At 38.4% G+C, this 13,695-nt stretch overlaps 1 protein-coding gene across 3 annotated transcripts in view; it reads left to right on the top strand.

Annotated features, from left to right (window-relative positions):
* Positions 1–13,695, top strand: part of LOC122061834 (DNA-directed RNA polymerase 2B, chloroplastic/mitochondrial-like) — a 30,865-nt gene that overhangs the window by 10,075 nt on the left and 7,095 nt on the right. For all 3 annotated transcript variants that reach the window (XR_006134727.1, XM_042625327.1, XM_042625326.1), the window contains exons 10-11: positions 1,800–1,850; positions 9,502–9,572. Coding sequence is in view for 2 of the 3 variants with exons in the window: in XM_042625327.1 (XP_042481261.1) it covers positions 1,800–1,850; positions 9,502–9,572 (122 nt within the window). In the remaining variant the exon portion in view is untranslated. The remainder of the gene's footprint in view (positions 1–1,799; positions 1,851–9,501; positions 9,573–13,695) is intronic.

Genomic DNA, 13,695 nt, shown 5'->3' with positions numbered 1-13,695 from the left:
CCCCCCCCCCCCAAAAAAAAAAAAAGATCTTTTCAGATGGGTACGCTCATATTATTTGGTTATGTACAACAAAAATGTGGTGATGTAGATACGCACCCGGGGAGCGATCCATACCCATCTGAGTATCCAAACAGAGATGAACCAGATCCATATTTGATTATTTGATCTAGTTGGAATTTAGTAGTTATTTTATTTAGGAGAATAATATCTTTACTTTATTTTATTTTGTTTATTTTAGGAAGTTGAGTACGTAGGAGTTAACTCCATTATTATTAATCAAGTTATTGAATATTTTTTACAAATCCCGAAATTCAAAGCTACCCGTTATCCAATAAAGACGGAATACTAGGGAATCTGAAACTTTTTTGAATAATAGTCAAGAAAAGAACGTTCTAAAAAAATTTATAAAATTAGAAGAACTATTCCTCTTAGACGAAATGATAAAGGAATTCCCGGCTCCAAGGGAGAGTACGTTCGATGGAATAATTTTTTAGATGTATTACCGCACCCCCAAGGGTTAGGCCCGCTTTTTACAGGTCAGTGGAATCTTTATACCCAAAACCCCGATTTTGAGAGTCGAGTTAGAGCTTGTTTCCTCTTATGAATTGCTTCCTAGTTTAGGTTAGTTTCTATTTCAGTTGAGTTTTTTTTTATTATTATTATTTTTTTCTTATTTATATGCTTGTAACCGATTGAGAAAGACATATAATGAAAGAATGAATTGAGATTGGTTTTGGTGAAGAGCCTACAGGCGTGTGTGTGTGTGATTCTCTTCCCCCCCCCCCCCTTCTTGTGCGAATCTTCTCCCTCCCTTGCAACTCTAAGTTCATCTCAGGGTCGCTTCCCTACCCCTACCGGCCCTCCATCAACTTGGTATCAGAGCTGAAGGATCCCATCCCATCCTTCCCCCATCAATTTCTCTCTTTCCTCTGATAACAAGTTGATGAAGGGCCAGTAGGGGTAGGGAAGAATCCTTGAGATGAACTCAAAGTTGCAGGGGAGGGAGAGGAGTCGCACAAGAAAAGGGTAGGGGGGGCGATGAGAATCGCACACACTAGCCCATAGGCTCTTCACCCAAACCAATCTCAATTCATTCTTTCATTCTTTGTTTTTGTCGATCGGTTACAAGCATGTAAATAGGAAAATAAAAAACATAAAAATAGAAACTCATCTGAAATAGAAGCTAACCTAAACTAGGAAGCAATTCATAAAAGAAAACAAGCTCTAACCCGACTCTAACTCCTACGTATTCAACTTCCTAAAATAAAGTAATAAAATAACTACTAGATCAAATATGGATCCGGTTCATCTTTGTCTGGATACCCAGATGGATATGGATCGCTCCATGGGTGCGTATCTGCATCATGTGGACTACTATTATTAGAATTCTTTGCAATTTTCAATTTTGACCTTGCACATTGTAGAAGTTCAGTAGACAATCACAGTTAGTATCCTAAGTGCTGTGTTGAAGTTCATATTGCCACATTTTCTGCTACACTTTTCCATTCTTGGTTATGATGAATGCATCTGGATTATTAACCTGATTGCATAGAAATTTGTATCTTCTTGTTATCTTTGCTGTGCCTATGTACTCTGGATTGGCAGATCCTTGTCATCTGAAATTCTGAATCCCCTATTCTAAGATCTAACAGTTAGACCATTCTGACTCCTAGATTCACACCTGCCTCTGACACATATAACTGCTGTAAAATAGATCAAGATATGCATGAGTTCGGATCATCCCATGGTAGGAAAAGCCATCTGAGATTGTTTTATTTTGATTTTATTCTTGTTTCCAGGATGGTTCATGTAACGGATTACAGCACTATGCTGCCCTTGGAAGGGACACGGTAATGATCTTTTATTCTTTAATTGGCATTATTTTGTTGCTAAAATTTGGCTTTTGATGGTTTCTATTTACATTGTTGAAAAGGATGTGCTATATAAAATTACAGTTTCTGACAGCATAATGTCTTTTTACTTTTGTTTTTCAGAAACAAAGTTATAAATTGTCTTATCAGCACACTTGTTGTTTGTCAAATGTCAATCATTAAAACTAGATGAATCACTTCATAAAGGAATACATTTCTACTGATGAGTGACCTGATCTGCAGAAAAAAAAGCTAATTGAAGTTGATTGTGGGCCCACATAGGCCACTTGGACTAGTTCAAAATAGTTAGAAAGTCTTGTAGTCATGTGGCTGAATCCTGAATATGTCAAGGTTTATTTATTTATTTAGTTAGTGTCCCTAGTATTACAAATTTGATGCTGAAATTTTGTGGATGAGTATATCCAATGGCTCTCTGATAACAGTGAACTCCTAGCCTGTCGGCACTCCACCCTTTCTCAGGCAGCGGCAGTCCTTGCAGGTGGATTTCCTACCAGTCATCTCTACTGACTCACTCTCTTTCCTACCTAACCAGCTTCTCAATTTCTTTTGCTGATTTTCCCAATCTGCACCCGACCACTCTCTTTCCTCCTCTGTGAACCCTGCCAGGCTACTCCTGCCCTTTTCCGACCCGCTTCCTTTTATCTCCTTTGTGGACCCTGCCAGGCTGTCCCTGCCCTGTTTCCGATCTTCTTCCAGTCCGCTTGACCTCGCTATACCAACTCTCTCTCTCTTGACTGGAAGAAGATCGGAAACAGGGCAGGGACAGAGTATAGAGCCATGGTGGCAATAGGAGCGGAGGTTACTTGGTTGAGATATTTTCTGAATGATCTTGGTATACTGGAGGAAGGTGGGGATGACATCAAGTCCACACAGCCCTTATGGGCTGGGCCACGCACAAGCTACAATGGCAATTACGATGGGAAGCAAGGGTGTAAGGTGGCGAGTGGAGTGCCACAATCCCATTCATAATTTTTTATCTACGTAAGCCAAAGCCCATAGCACTGGCGACATCTCCGGCATAAATGCGAGGAGGATGTATAGCTGATATAGGATCTTGTGGAGCATGAATTAATTCTGCAAACAGTTCGGTACGAATGAAGAAATTTCTAAGAAAAGGCTCGGAACCCGCTGATAGGAAAGGAGAGGAAAACAAAGCAATGCCAAGAGCTCCATCAATCCACTGTTCATTGATAGATGAAGCTCTCGGGGAGTTGGTCTTTTCCTGCCCCCTGACATCACCACTTCCTTCTAATGGTAGTGAAGCCGCGGCGCCCACGCGCTCGATGCTCATCTCTTGAAGGAGCATTTTTCTCAATAGCATTTCCCGAAGTAGCATCTCCATATCTGAATCATAAGCAAAATTAGAAGCTGTTTCAGGCACCGAATCAACATGTTGAAGAGTTTCATTTGCCGAAGACTCCGCATCTGGAGACGTATCAAAGGAATAGAGATAACAGAACATTCCCTGCTCCGTTTCATAAGAAAGGAAAGCTTGAATCGGAACTACAGGGTGGTCTACAATCACCAATCAGACTACCGGTTTTTATCTACTTACTTTTGCACCCAAGTGACTTCTGAATAGAGCATAGATGGCTGTAATATTTGCAAATCAAGGGCTATATAAACATTTCAGGTCGAAGGATAGATATTGACGTTGCAACTTGTGAACTCGCTTGCGTTGAGAAAGATTAACGATTTGCCTTGGACCTTGTGACAGTGCTACCAGAGCAAACTAGTTCCACCAGCTAAGGTTCTATGAAAATGTTGCCAAACTCATTAATTACTTGAATTTAGGAGTGGTTTTTATTAGAGTAGTATAAGCTGGATGACTCTGGTAGTATAGGTGTTTTTGGGTCCTGTTCATATTTCCCTGTTGGATGAGGATTGATTATTAAGCACTCTCATGCACACATCTACAAGCACAGATTTGAGTATCTTTTTCTTAGTTGACTTGGAGAATGCACACATCTAGTCATCTACAAGCACAGATTGTGTGTGAGAGAGAGGTTATTGGTTGCTGCTCTCCTTGTTTTCCTCTTTGGTGGTGGGGGAAATCCTATTTTTGTTGGACCAAAAGTTAGAAGAACCTTAATTGATGCCAACTTGCCAAGTGCTGCTATTGCCAGTCTCTTTTATCTTCTTTAACTGTAGATTTATTGGGAAAATGAGAACTATCACTATATTTTATTGGTATTTGGATTATTTTGCATTGGATTACATTTATTACATGCCACACAGTCGTGTTTACTGATCTGCTACTAGTATAACTGTAGATTTATTGGGAAAATGAGAATTATCACTATATTCTATTGGTATTTGGATTATTTTGCATTGGATTACATTTATCACATGCCACACAGTTGTGTCTACTGAACTGCTACTAATTTTGGACCTGATATCTGTAATCAATACTTCTGCAAAGCAGCATAGATTGGTTTAAACTCCGTAGCTACCCATTGTGATCTTTGAAGGTTTTTCTTGTTTTTATCTAAATCCTAAATATCTTTACAAATCAAAGGTTGGATTGTAGTGATTACCTCTAAATCTCTTCAATAGGAGATTTAATTAGAGTTTGAAACTTTTATTTTTTTAGGGACTAATGATATTGGGATTCAGTGCCAAAAAATTGATCAAGGATGGGGAGGGGGACTTTGGAGGAAACTTATTTAACTAAGGAAACCAGTATGGTTGATAGATTTGAGGGAGAAAATGAAGTGGTGAGAGTATGGAGAAAGTTTATGCCTTGATGCCATGTCACCTAAAGCCCAAGTGCTGGGAAATAGAATCTGAGGTGGTGGAGAGAGTCCTAAACGGTCGACGTTTGCTCTTCTACACACTATGTCTTATAAGCTAAAAAAGGTTGGGTCTTCAGGTATTCAGCCTTGTCTGTATGGAAGGAGGTATCCCTTCCTAGGTTTTGGGGTTTAACTAAGGGGGAATTGCTTAGATCTACTGGATAACAATAGGATTTACAAAACTGGTAGGTTAAAATTATTTTTTACAATCACTACTCCCAATGTTGATATATTTACCAAATCCCCATATGAGTAAGAAAGCTAAATGAACTACCAAAAATACCCCTAACATCCATCTCTCTCCTTTCTTCTTCTTCTTCTTCTCCTTCTTCCTCTTCTAATGAAGGAACACCACTCTGTCCTCCCTTGCAACCCCGCCATCGGCCACACCCTCCTCCCTGCAAACCCTCCTCGCACCACTGCCACCCACCCTCATCTCTCTTCCCCCACTCCCTTTGTTCTTTGTTATCACCCAAAACTGAATATCAAAGAGGAATTTTGAAATGGAGAAAGGAGTAGGACATACACTCTCTCTAGGTCGACTAATTTGCCAGGTTATGGGGGAAGCGGTCCAGTGCATAGTTGTCACGGCGCCAAGGCGAACCAAGGCGGTGGAGGGTTGTCTAAGTGCCTAGGCGAGAAGGCGCCTGCCTTAAGGCGAACAAGTGTTATTTTTTATTTTTCCTATTTTTTAACATTATTTAATAAGTTATATATACCTTGTCTCATAAAAAATCAAGATTAAGCCACATTAAGTCATTAAAAATCAACATTTAGCCACATCAAATCATAAAAAATTAACATTAAGTCATATTAAGTTATAAAAAATCAACATTTGGAGAAATGCTCTTATTCTATAATAAGTTTGATTGGTCAAATGATTTTATTTTTACATGAAACTTTTTGTATTAGTTATAAAATAAAACTAGCTTTCTAACAAGTCTAAGATTACTTAAATCTGAGTTGCAATGACAAAGTTATGCTTCAGTCAAACTTATTTTTAAGTGCTCAAATACTGTTAAAATCGCCTAAATGAAAATAATTTTATGAATATAAAAAAAAATATTATTTTACCTTACTTTTGGTTTTTAGCAATGTTTTAACATGATAGAATTTATCAAATTTTCATAATTGAGAAAAACCCCAGCATTTAAAAGTTGAAGATCGTCCCTATAACCGAAATCCAATTTTTGTTCTTGGACTGGGGGGTTGACTTTTTATCCTTTTATCCTTTTATTTTTAAACTATTTTTATTGGATTCAAATAGGGGGTATTTGCTTATTTATGAATAATATCTTAAGTAAATGAAATAACAAATATTAAAAACATTTACTTGAATGATATTTGGCATAAATAAGTGCTGAAACACAAGGCGACATGCAGTGCAACAAGGCGGCTATCTCCTAGGCCCCAGGCAAACCGCCTGGACGCCTAGTCGTCGCCTCGCCAATCGTCGCCTAGGCGACGACTTGGCGACACCTTGACAACTATGGTCCAGAGAGCTGGTTGGTCTCAAGGGTCCTGAAAATTCGAACTTTTGTAAGGTGGAACTTATATAATGAAGCACTTTTTGAACTACGCAGAAGGGAAAGAGGTTGGAAATAAAAACTTTAAGGTTTTTGAGAATTGAGAGTAGTGATGTTTCATTTGGGGTTGGACCCGACAATTGGTTTCCAAGAACGGAGCTGGAAAGATGTCTCTCCATCAATCCCAGTTTCAGGGATCGACAAAAGATTTGGATTTGCTTAACACAGAGCCAAAGGGAGGAGGGAGCTTACATGTTCACCAATGGTAAGGAGGCCCATTATGTTTGTGGACATCTCCATATGATGAGTGTGTCCGACTGATCATCATGAGCTAGATCCTTGCACAATCAACCTTAGAGAATCAAGGGAATGAGGAAATATAGAGCCAGGGGATATTGCTTTAAAAAATTTGCCTCCCATAGGGCATATCTAAGAAAAGTCCGTGGCACCTGAACGATCTTGAATACCTAATGGGATCCCAGTTCAGTCCTTGCAACAGAATCAGAATCCTCAATAGAGAGGAATACAGGATCGCAAGAGCATGAGAACACAACTGGAATTGATCAACTTTAATGTGTGTGAGAGAGAGAGTCCTACTTAAGAAAGATGGCTATTACAAGTCCTACTGGGAATAGTAGAGAACAAAATAGGAAACCAATACTAATTGCTAAATTCTAACTGTGTTCAATCCTGATAGTGACAGTCCTAATGGGACTAGGAAAACCTAAACCCATAGTCCTAATAGGACTAGGAAAACCCAAGGGAGGAGTTTGTGGCTTGCGCTAGACTCCTCCTTTCTCTCGATAGACTTCTAACACTCCCCCCTGAAGCTGGAGTATACACATTGCAACAGAAAGCTCCAGCTTGGACCAACAAGAACTCCAACGAGCACATAAAGAACTCCAATCAACCATCATAAAGCCATCAACAATTCCAAAAGCAACGAAAGCCCTTCCCAAAGAAGGCACTCCGACAAAAGTGTAGCATCCAACGACTAGATCAAACGACCTTCCCAAAAAAGGCACTCCGATAGAAGTGTAGCACCCAACAACTACATCAAAAGACCTTCCCAAAGAAGGCACTCCAACAAAAAATTGTAGCTCCCAATAGCTACAACAAAAGCACTCACGAGCCTTAAACAAAGATCTCCCCAAACAGATGTCTCATAGAAAATTCCGCAGATAAATAGGCAGCATCAGGTCGCCGGGGACCAAATAACATCAGGTTGTTGAATATACCAAACAACATCAGGTCATTGAATATACCATCTTCAAAAGATAAAATAGTTGCTGAGGACAAACACGAGCAAATACGTCTTCAAACGAAATAATCTTGAACCGAGCAGACAATGAGTTTGATCTCCTCATCACGTGTAGCAGTACACTTGGACAAATAATTTTCAATGATCATCATCACAAAGAATCCCATAACCAAGAGCACCATAAGAAAATAATTTATAATCTCCCCTGACGGTAGCAAATATGTAACGTTTTTCAACCTATAGCCAAGAAACCAGGGAATAGAACCTGAAAACAAGAATCAATTTACTCCAAAACACGGGGTTGGAGAGTAGCATCCAGAACAGAGTAGCAAATAACTTCGCCGTCGATAGCATCAAGCAGAAAATGTCAACCCAAACAGTAGTAGAATTGATTTGATGCCGCCAACAATAATCGAACCCTTAGTTGTTTACAGCAAATGAATTTCAGAAAACGACGAACAGGAATAAAGAACTCCACATGAAACAATAACATTAACAAATGAACTTCTAGCAAATGATGATCTTCATCCTTCACAGCCACGGAACACAAGGCAACAAGGTAAAGAGCAAATGACATGGTTTGCATCAAACCTTCATTGAAACTCTAGTTCTTATTTTTCTAAGAACTAGAGCTTCACCAGTAGCATGATACCTTTGAACAACTCTAAAACCTACAACTTGTTAAGTTCTGATACCATGTGAAGAGAAGAGGAGAGGAGAGACAGAGAGAGTCCTGCAATTTGTGCAAGGGAGTCCCAATCAATTTTATTGGGTTTGCCCCCTTCATTCATTAAATAGGGTAGCTATAACAAGTCCTACTAGGAATAAGATAGAACAAAATAAGAAATTAATACTAATTGCTAACTTCTAACTGTATTCAGTCCTAATAGGACTAGGAAAACCGAAGGGAGGAGTCTGCGTCTTGCACTAGACTCCTCCTTTCCCTCGATAGACTTCTTACAATAACAAAGGAAGAATTAAGAAAGAGATAAGAGGGATATGACCAAGGTTTCTCACCAAGGCCTAGGTTAGCATCTCTCCAACCAAAACAGGGAATCTCACCAAGCAACCAAGCATCATACCAGACTCTGCTGCAGCCACAGCTATTGGCATAAAACCAGACAATTAATTCCATATTTTTTTTTTTAAATTTTAAATTTTTAATTTTTTATATACTTTATTGAAAATGCTTATCGGCAGCCCTTTTATAAAGTGGTTGGGAGGGTTCTGGACTCTCATTAGGACTTTTTCGTGAATTCTTTGACCATTTAATGATCTGCACATTTTCAAGGACTTACACAACCATCAAAGATTTACTCACATTTTTAAGGACTTGCACAACCATCAATGGACTGAGTTATTGACTGACTAGGTAATGCTTCGCAAATTCTTTGCATTTATTACTTTTGACCCTTGATTTGACTGAGACTTGGACTGGATTAAATAGCACTGGACATATCCTAGCCTCACTAGTGGCCTAGTAACAATAAAATAAGACTATGAAATTGGAATGAACAGCAACATAATAGTAACATAGGTCAGATTTGAACTAGGGACCGATTCAATATTGATCCAAACCAACCCAAATTGCAGAAAAGTCTTCCCTTCCTCTTCTTTCTAGCTGAATACTGCATAATAACCTACCAGTGAGATAGTGACCCAGGATCCCAATTGACATCCATCATGTGAAACGAAGGTTCGTAGTATTACATATTGATGAAGTCCTTGAAAGGATCAACTCAAAGAGCTATTCTAAACAGTTACAATGAGCAAAACAGCAACATATAATTACGGTTTCTATGTTTGGTTTTGGGAGTGGTACAAGGATGGAGAGATATGATTACATAGTAGTTAAGTGACTGATATATCAGTCTGGCAAGAGAATGAGAATTTCTGAAGATATATTTTATTCCTTGAACATTATTTTCATAATCTTGCAAATATATAGAATATGCTTTATGCATTATTCATCCTCCGTTCACCTTATATTTGATTATGTCTCTCATTGAAATTGTCTACTTGTTCAGTTGGGAGCTGCTGCGGTGAATCTGGTTACTGGAGAGAAGCCTGCAGATGTTTACTCGGGAATAGCTGCTAGGTATGCAATGGTATCCAGACATATGAAGGCATACTCTTAATTATTTCTTTTCATCACTAGTATGTAATGTTTTGAGAACATGAGAACTGGGGGAAATGAAAATAACATACTTATTGTTTCTTCCTTTTCTAGTGTGCTGATATATTGTAGTAAAGTGTAAAATAAACTAGTAGTCTGGGCCATATGAGGGTAACTCACATTATAGAAATATGATCGTAGACTAGATAATTACTGAGAAATTTGTTTTCAATTGGATAATCTCTTGTTAAGTATTATCCTTTGACCTTTGAATGTGAGAGATATGAGTGAGTAGAAAATGTGGATAAAGGATAACAAGAATTCCAGAAGTTACTATACTATACATTGTTTTTAGTTGAAAGATGCTGGAAGAGTGGATAGTTAATTTCAAACTCCGGAAGCATATGATATTATCTTGTCTAATGAATAACCACTTTATTGAGAGAGAGAAAGAATACTAATATAGCCTACGAGCAAGAAGTGCAGATAGAGAGCAAAATGAAGGCAAAGTACATCAGTAAAGTGCCAGAAATTGATGCAGATTGATCAAAGGATCTGTTGGTTGTGGGTTTTCTTTTATGATAAAAGGAAAGACACTGCTAGCAATGGAGCCACAAGATAGGGAAGAAAGGGAATCACACGGATGAGAGGAATGAAGAAGTCACGATGAAGAGATAGAGGAGAGAGAAGTGATATATATATATATATATATATAGAAAGAGGCAATAACCTCGATATTAATTAAATTGAACTAGTTTTCTGTTCCAAAATTCTATAAATTCGGGTAGGATTACAACCCTATTATAAAGATCAAATAAACTGACTTTAAGGCTCCTAAACCAAATAAAAAACTATCCCTTTTAGTTGCTTAAAGAAAAACTAACTTTGACTATCAAATACTTTCTGTAAAAGATTCCAAACAACATAAACTGCTGAGTAACAATACATTAAATTCTTAATGAAAAAAGATTCAAAAAGATTCTTTCTAGACTAAACTAACTTAAGTAAAAGCACACGGGACTCGCACAATTTTATCTATGTTCTCAATCTCTTGTACATAATTAAGACCCCAAATGTTGGTTTATGAAAGAGGCCCATTACATCAATAAACCAAAAAATGAAAATCCCAATGCCTATATAACCCAACCATGGGCCAAAGTAGAGTCTTTTGAGGCCCGATGGCTCAATTAGACAATCTTAACTGCATCAATTCCCCTTTTTTGACTACTCTCCCTCAAGTTTTGTAGAGTGGGAGGATCATCACCACTTGATTGCCATTGACGAACACTTGCTTCCATTTGATTATGATCCAACACTTCTCATAAAGCTCAGCAAAAGTCCACTTTTGAACATCTAGGATCTGTGGAGGAAGAAGAAAATCAACCATCTCGATCTCCTTATGAACAATGCCAAGTGCTGTCTCTTCAGTTGGAATATGCTCTTAGGGCTCCACATATCCCATCGGATGGTCAACCAATTCCTCTTGTGGCTGCACTGTTGGTGTCACTCAGATGGTTTTATAGAGCTATCACACCATAACCCTTTAAGATAATAGTATGTAGTAGATGGTGCCATGGTGGGGCTTTAACGTACATGAGTTCCCTTCATGATCAAGGACCTCCTTTTGTTCTGCCACCATGATTGACCAACTATAATGACATGTTTGGAAAATATAAATACATGACATCTAGCACCATCAAGGTAGAGGGAAACTGAAAATTTGATGAAAACATCACTGTCTAATCCAGTGATCTCATCCGTTTTAGACAACATTTCTACCACGGACTACAAAATGGAATTCTCACTTCACCCTTCATCTATGAATAAAACAACAGTTCTATGGGGCTAGCAAACTCTAATCTTGAAAATAAAAGTACCCATGGCCAGGTTAGGCTTTGATTCCAAATAATGCAGATCGATCAAAGGATATGCTGGTGGTGGGTAGGAGATGCAAGAATAGGGAAGAAATGGAATTGCAAGGATGAGGAGAAGGGAGAAGTTGTTGGGAAGAGAGAGAGGCAACAACCTCAATGTTAACCAAATTAAACTAATTTTTCATTTCAAAATTTTTAAATTTGTGTAGGATTACAACCCTGTTTATAAAGGCCATATAAACTGAATTTAGGGCTCCTAAACCAAGTAAGCAATTATACTCTCAAGTTACCTAAACAGAATAATCAAATACTTGCTATAAAAGACTTCCAACAACATAACCTACTGACTAATGATAATGTATAAAATACTTGATGAAGAAAGATTCTTTCTAAACTAAACCTACTTAACAGCACATAAGCCACACGATGGTGGAACACAACCACAAAAATCAGAATCCCATAGACAATAATTGGAGGGCTTCAAAAACCAGCAGACCACTGAAATTACTCCCAATATGTAAGTCTGATCAGTTCCACATTAACATCTGTAATAGATCTCCCTGGGGTCTTCACTATCCCCATATGTGATCTCAATCCAATGGTGATGTAGAGATATTGTATGAATGTCAAGTAATAAGTTCCAAAATTAGAAATTAGTCAATATCTACACATCAGCACAACAGTTCATTCTCAAACTAACAACAAATCATGCAGTCAACGGTAGATGTAACACATACATCAGATTCAAAATAATCCAATGGACTCAACTGATGTCACAGCACATTCCCAAAATTAGTAACTAATGGCCGTCTGACAATGACAGCCGATTGGCATCACGGATGGGGTTAAGGTTGCCATCGAAGGAAGGGAATTGAGTCCTATAGAAGACTTCAAAAACTCAGCACCATTGGATTGCTGGATGTAGAGTATTGGCTCTTGCACGGAATTAGAAACTAGGGGAAAAATTAGTACCTGACAGTCAGCATATGCAGCCAATGGATGGGGCTTATATCAGTATCTAGTGGAGGGGATAAGATGGTTAATACAATACCAAAATATGTCTAGGAGTCAATGGCCATATCTGGAGTTGCAGGACCTGAAGATTACTGCCACATGACTCCCAAAACCTGGGTGCCACATGACTCCAAATTGATCAGTCTTCTAAACCAGCTACTCTTGGAATTGATGGAGCAGCCTTGTATAGATCACACAGCATCGGTAGTACCTATGGAAAAGGAGTCTCGGTACCTCAGTAGACTACTGGTTGCAGATTTAATGAAAATAGAACCTAAGAGAGAAGAAGGGGGGTGGGGATATGACCGAGGCCCCTCACCTGTGACCTCGGTCAGTCTCTCACTGACCTTGGTCTCACACTGTTTGTCTCTCACAGCACATAAGGTACACACCATGTTTTCTCAAAAACTCAAATCATGAGGTGTTGTGTAGACAGCTCCTCTTTTATAGATAAACTGAAAGTAAACCTTCCTTGTGTGGAAGAGAAAATCTCTTACAAAATACAATCCAAATAAGAATGGAAACTATCCTAGATTGCTCCTAATTTCTGGTTACATCAAATAGAAACTAAATAACTTTTAAAATAGAAACAAAAATTAAAAGTAAATTTCTTTGAACATGCCTCCATGCCACTCACTAAAGGGCTCGTAAAGGAACCTAAACCAGGCCCATTAGTTGGCCTATTACTCCAGCCATCAGGCTTTATAAAAGGGACTGGCTCGATAGGAGTAAACCTGGCCCATTGTGGCTGGATCTTCCTCTTCAAGCTTCATCGTCCTGCATCACACAATCTTATCTATATACTAAATCCCGTGTACAGAATGAAGACCCTAAATATGGGCTTATAAAAGAAGCCCATTACATCAATAAACCCAAGGCCCATAGAACCCATCCATTGGCCAAAATAAAGTCTTTGGAGGCTCGATTGGCCCAATTGGACAATCTTAACTGCATCAGAAGTACATAGCTACATAATCCGAGGAGAAGGATCTAAAGCATTTCTTCTATACCTTGTAACAATGCCAATTGTGCATGTAGTTTCTCTTTCATACATTGGGGCAGATGAAACAAGAAGTCTTTCTGGAGTATTTATACTTTTATTCATAAGAATTAGGCAGTTAAATAGTGTATTTGCTTTGTTAACATTTTTTTTTTGGAATCTTACAGCTAGGGTATGTGTAACTATGTAAGCACGTCAGTTGCACTCTGGTCTCTAA

This window comes from Macadamia integrifolia, chromosome 14, assembly GCF_013358625.1.
Source record: "Macadamia integrifolia cultivar HAES 741 chromosome 14, SCU_Mint_v3, whole genome shotgun sequence".
Taxonomy (NCBI): domain Eukaryota; kingdom Viridiplantae; phylum Streptophyta; class Magnoliopsida; order Proteales; family Proteaceae; genus Macadamia; species Macadamia integrifolia.
The sequence above is the reverse complement of the archived record's forward strand: the minus strand, read 5'-3'. Positions and strand labels throughout refer to the sequence as shown.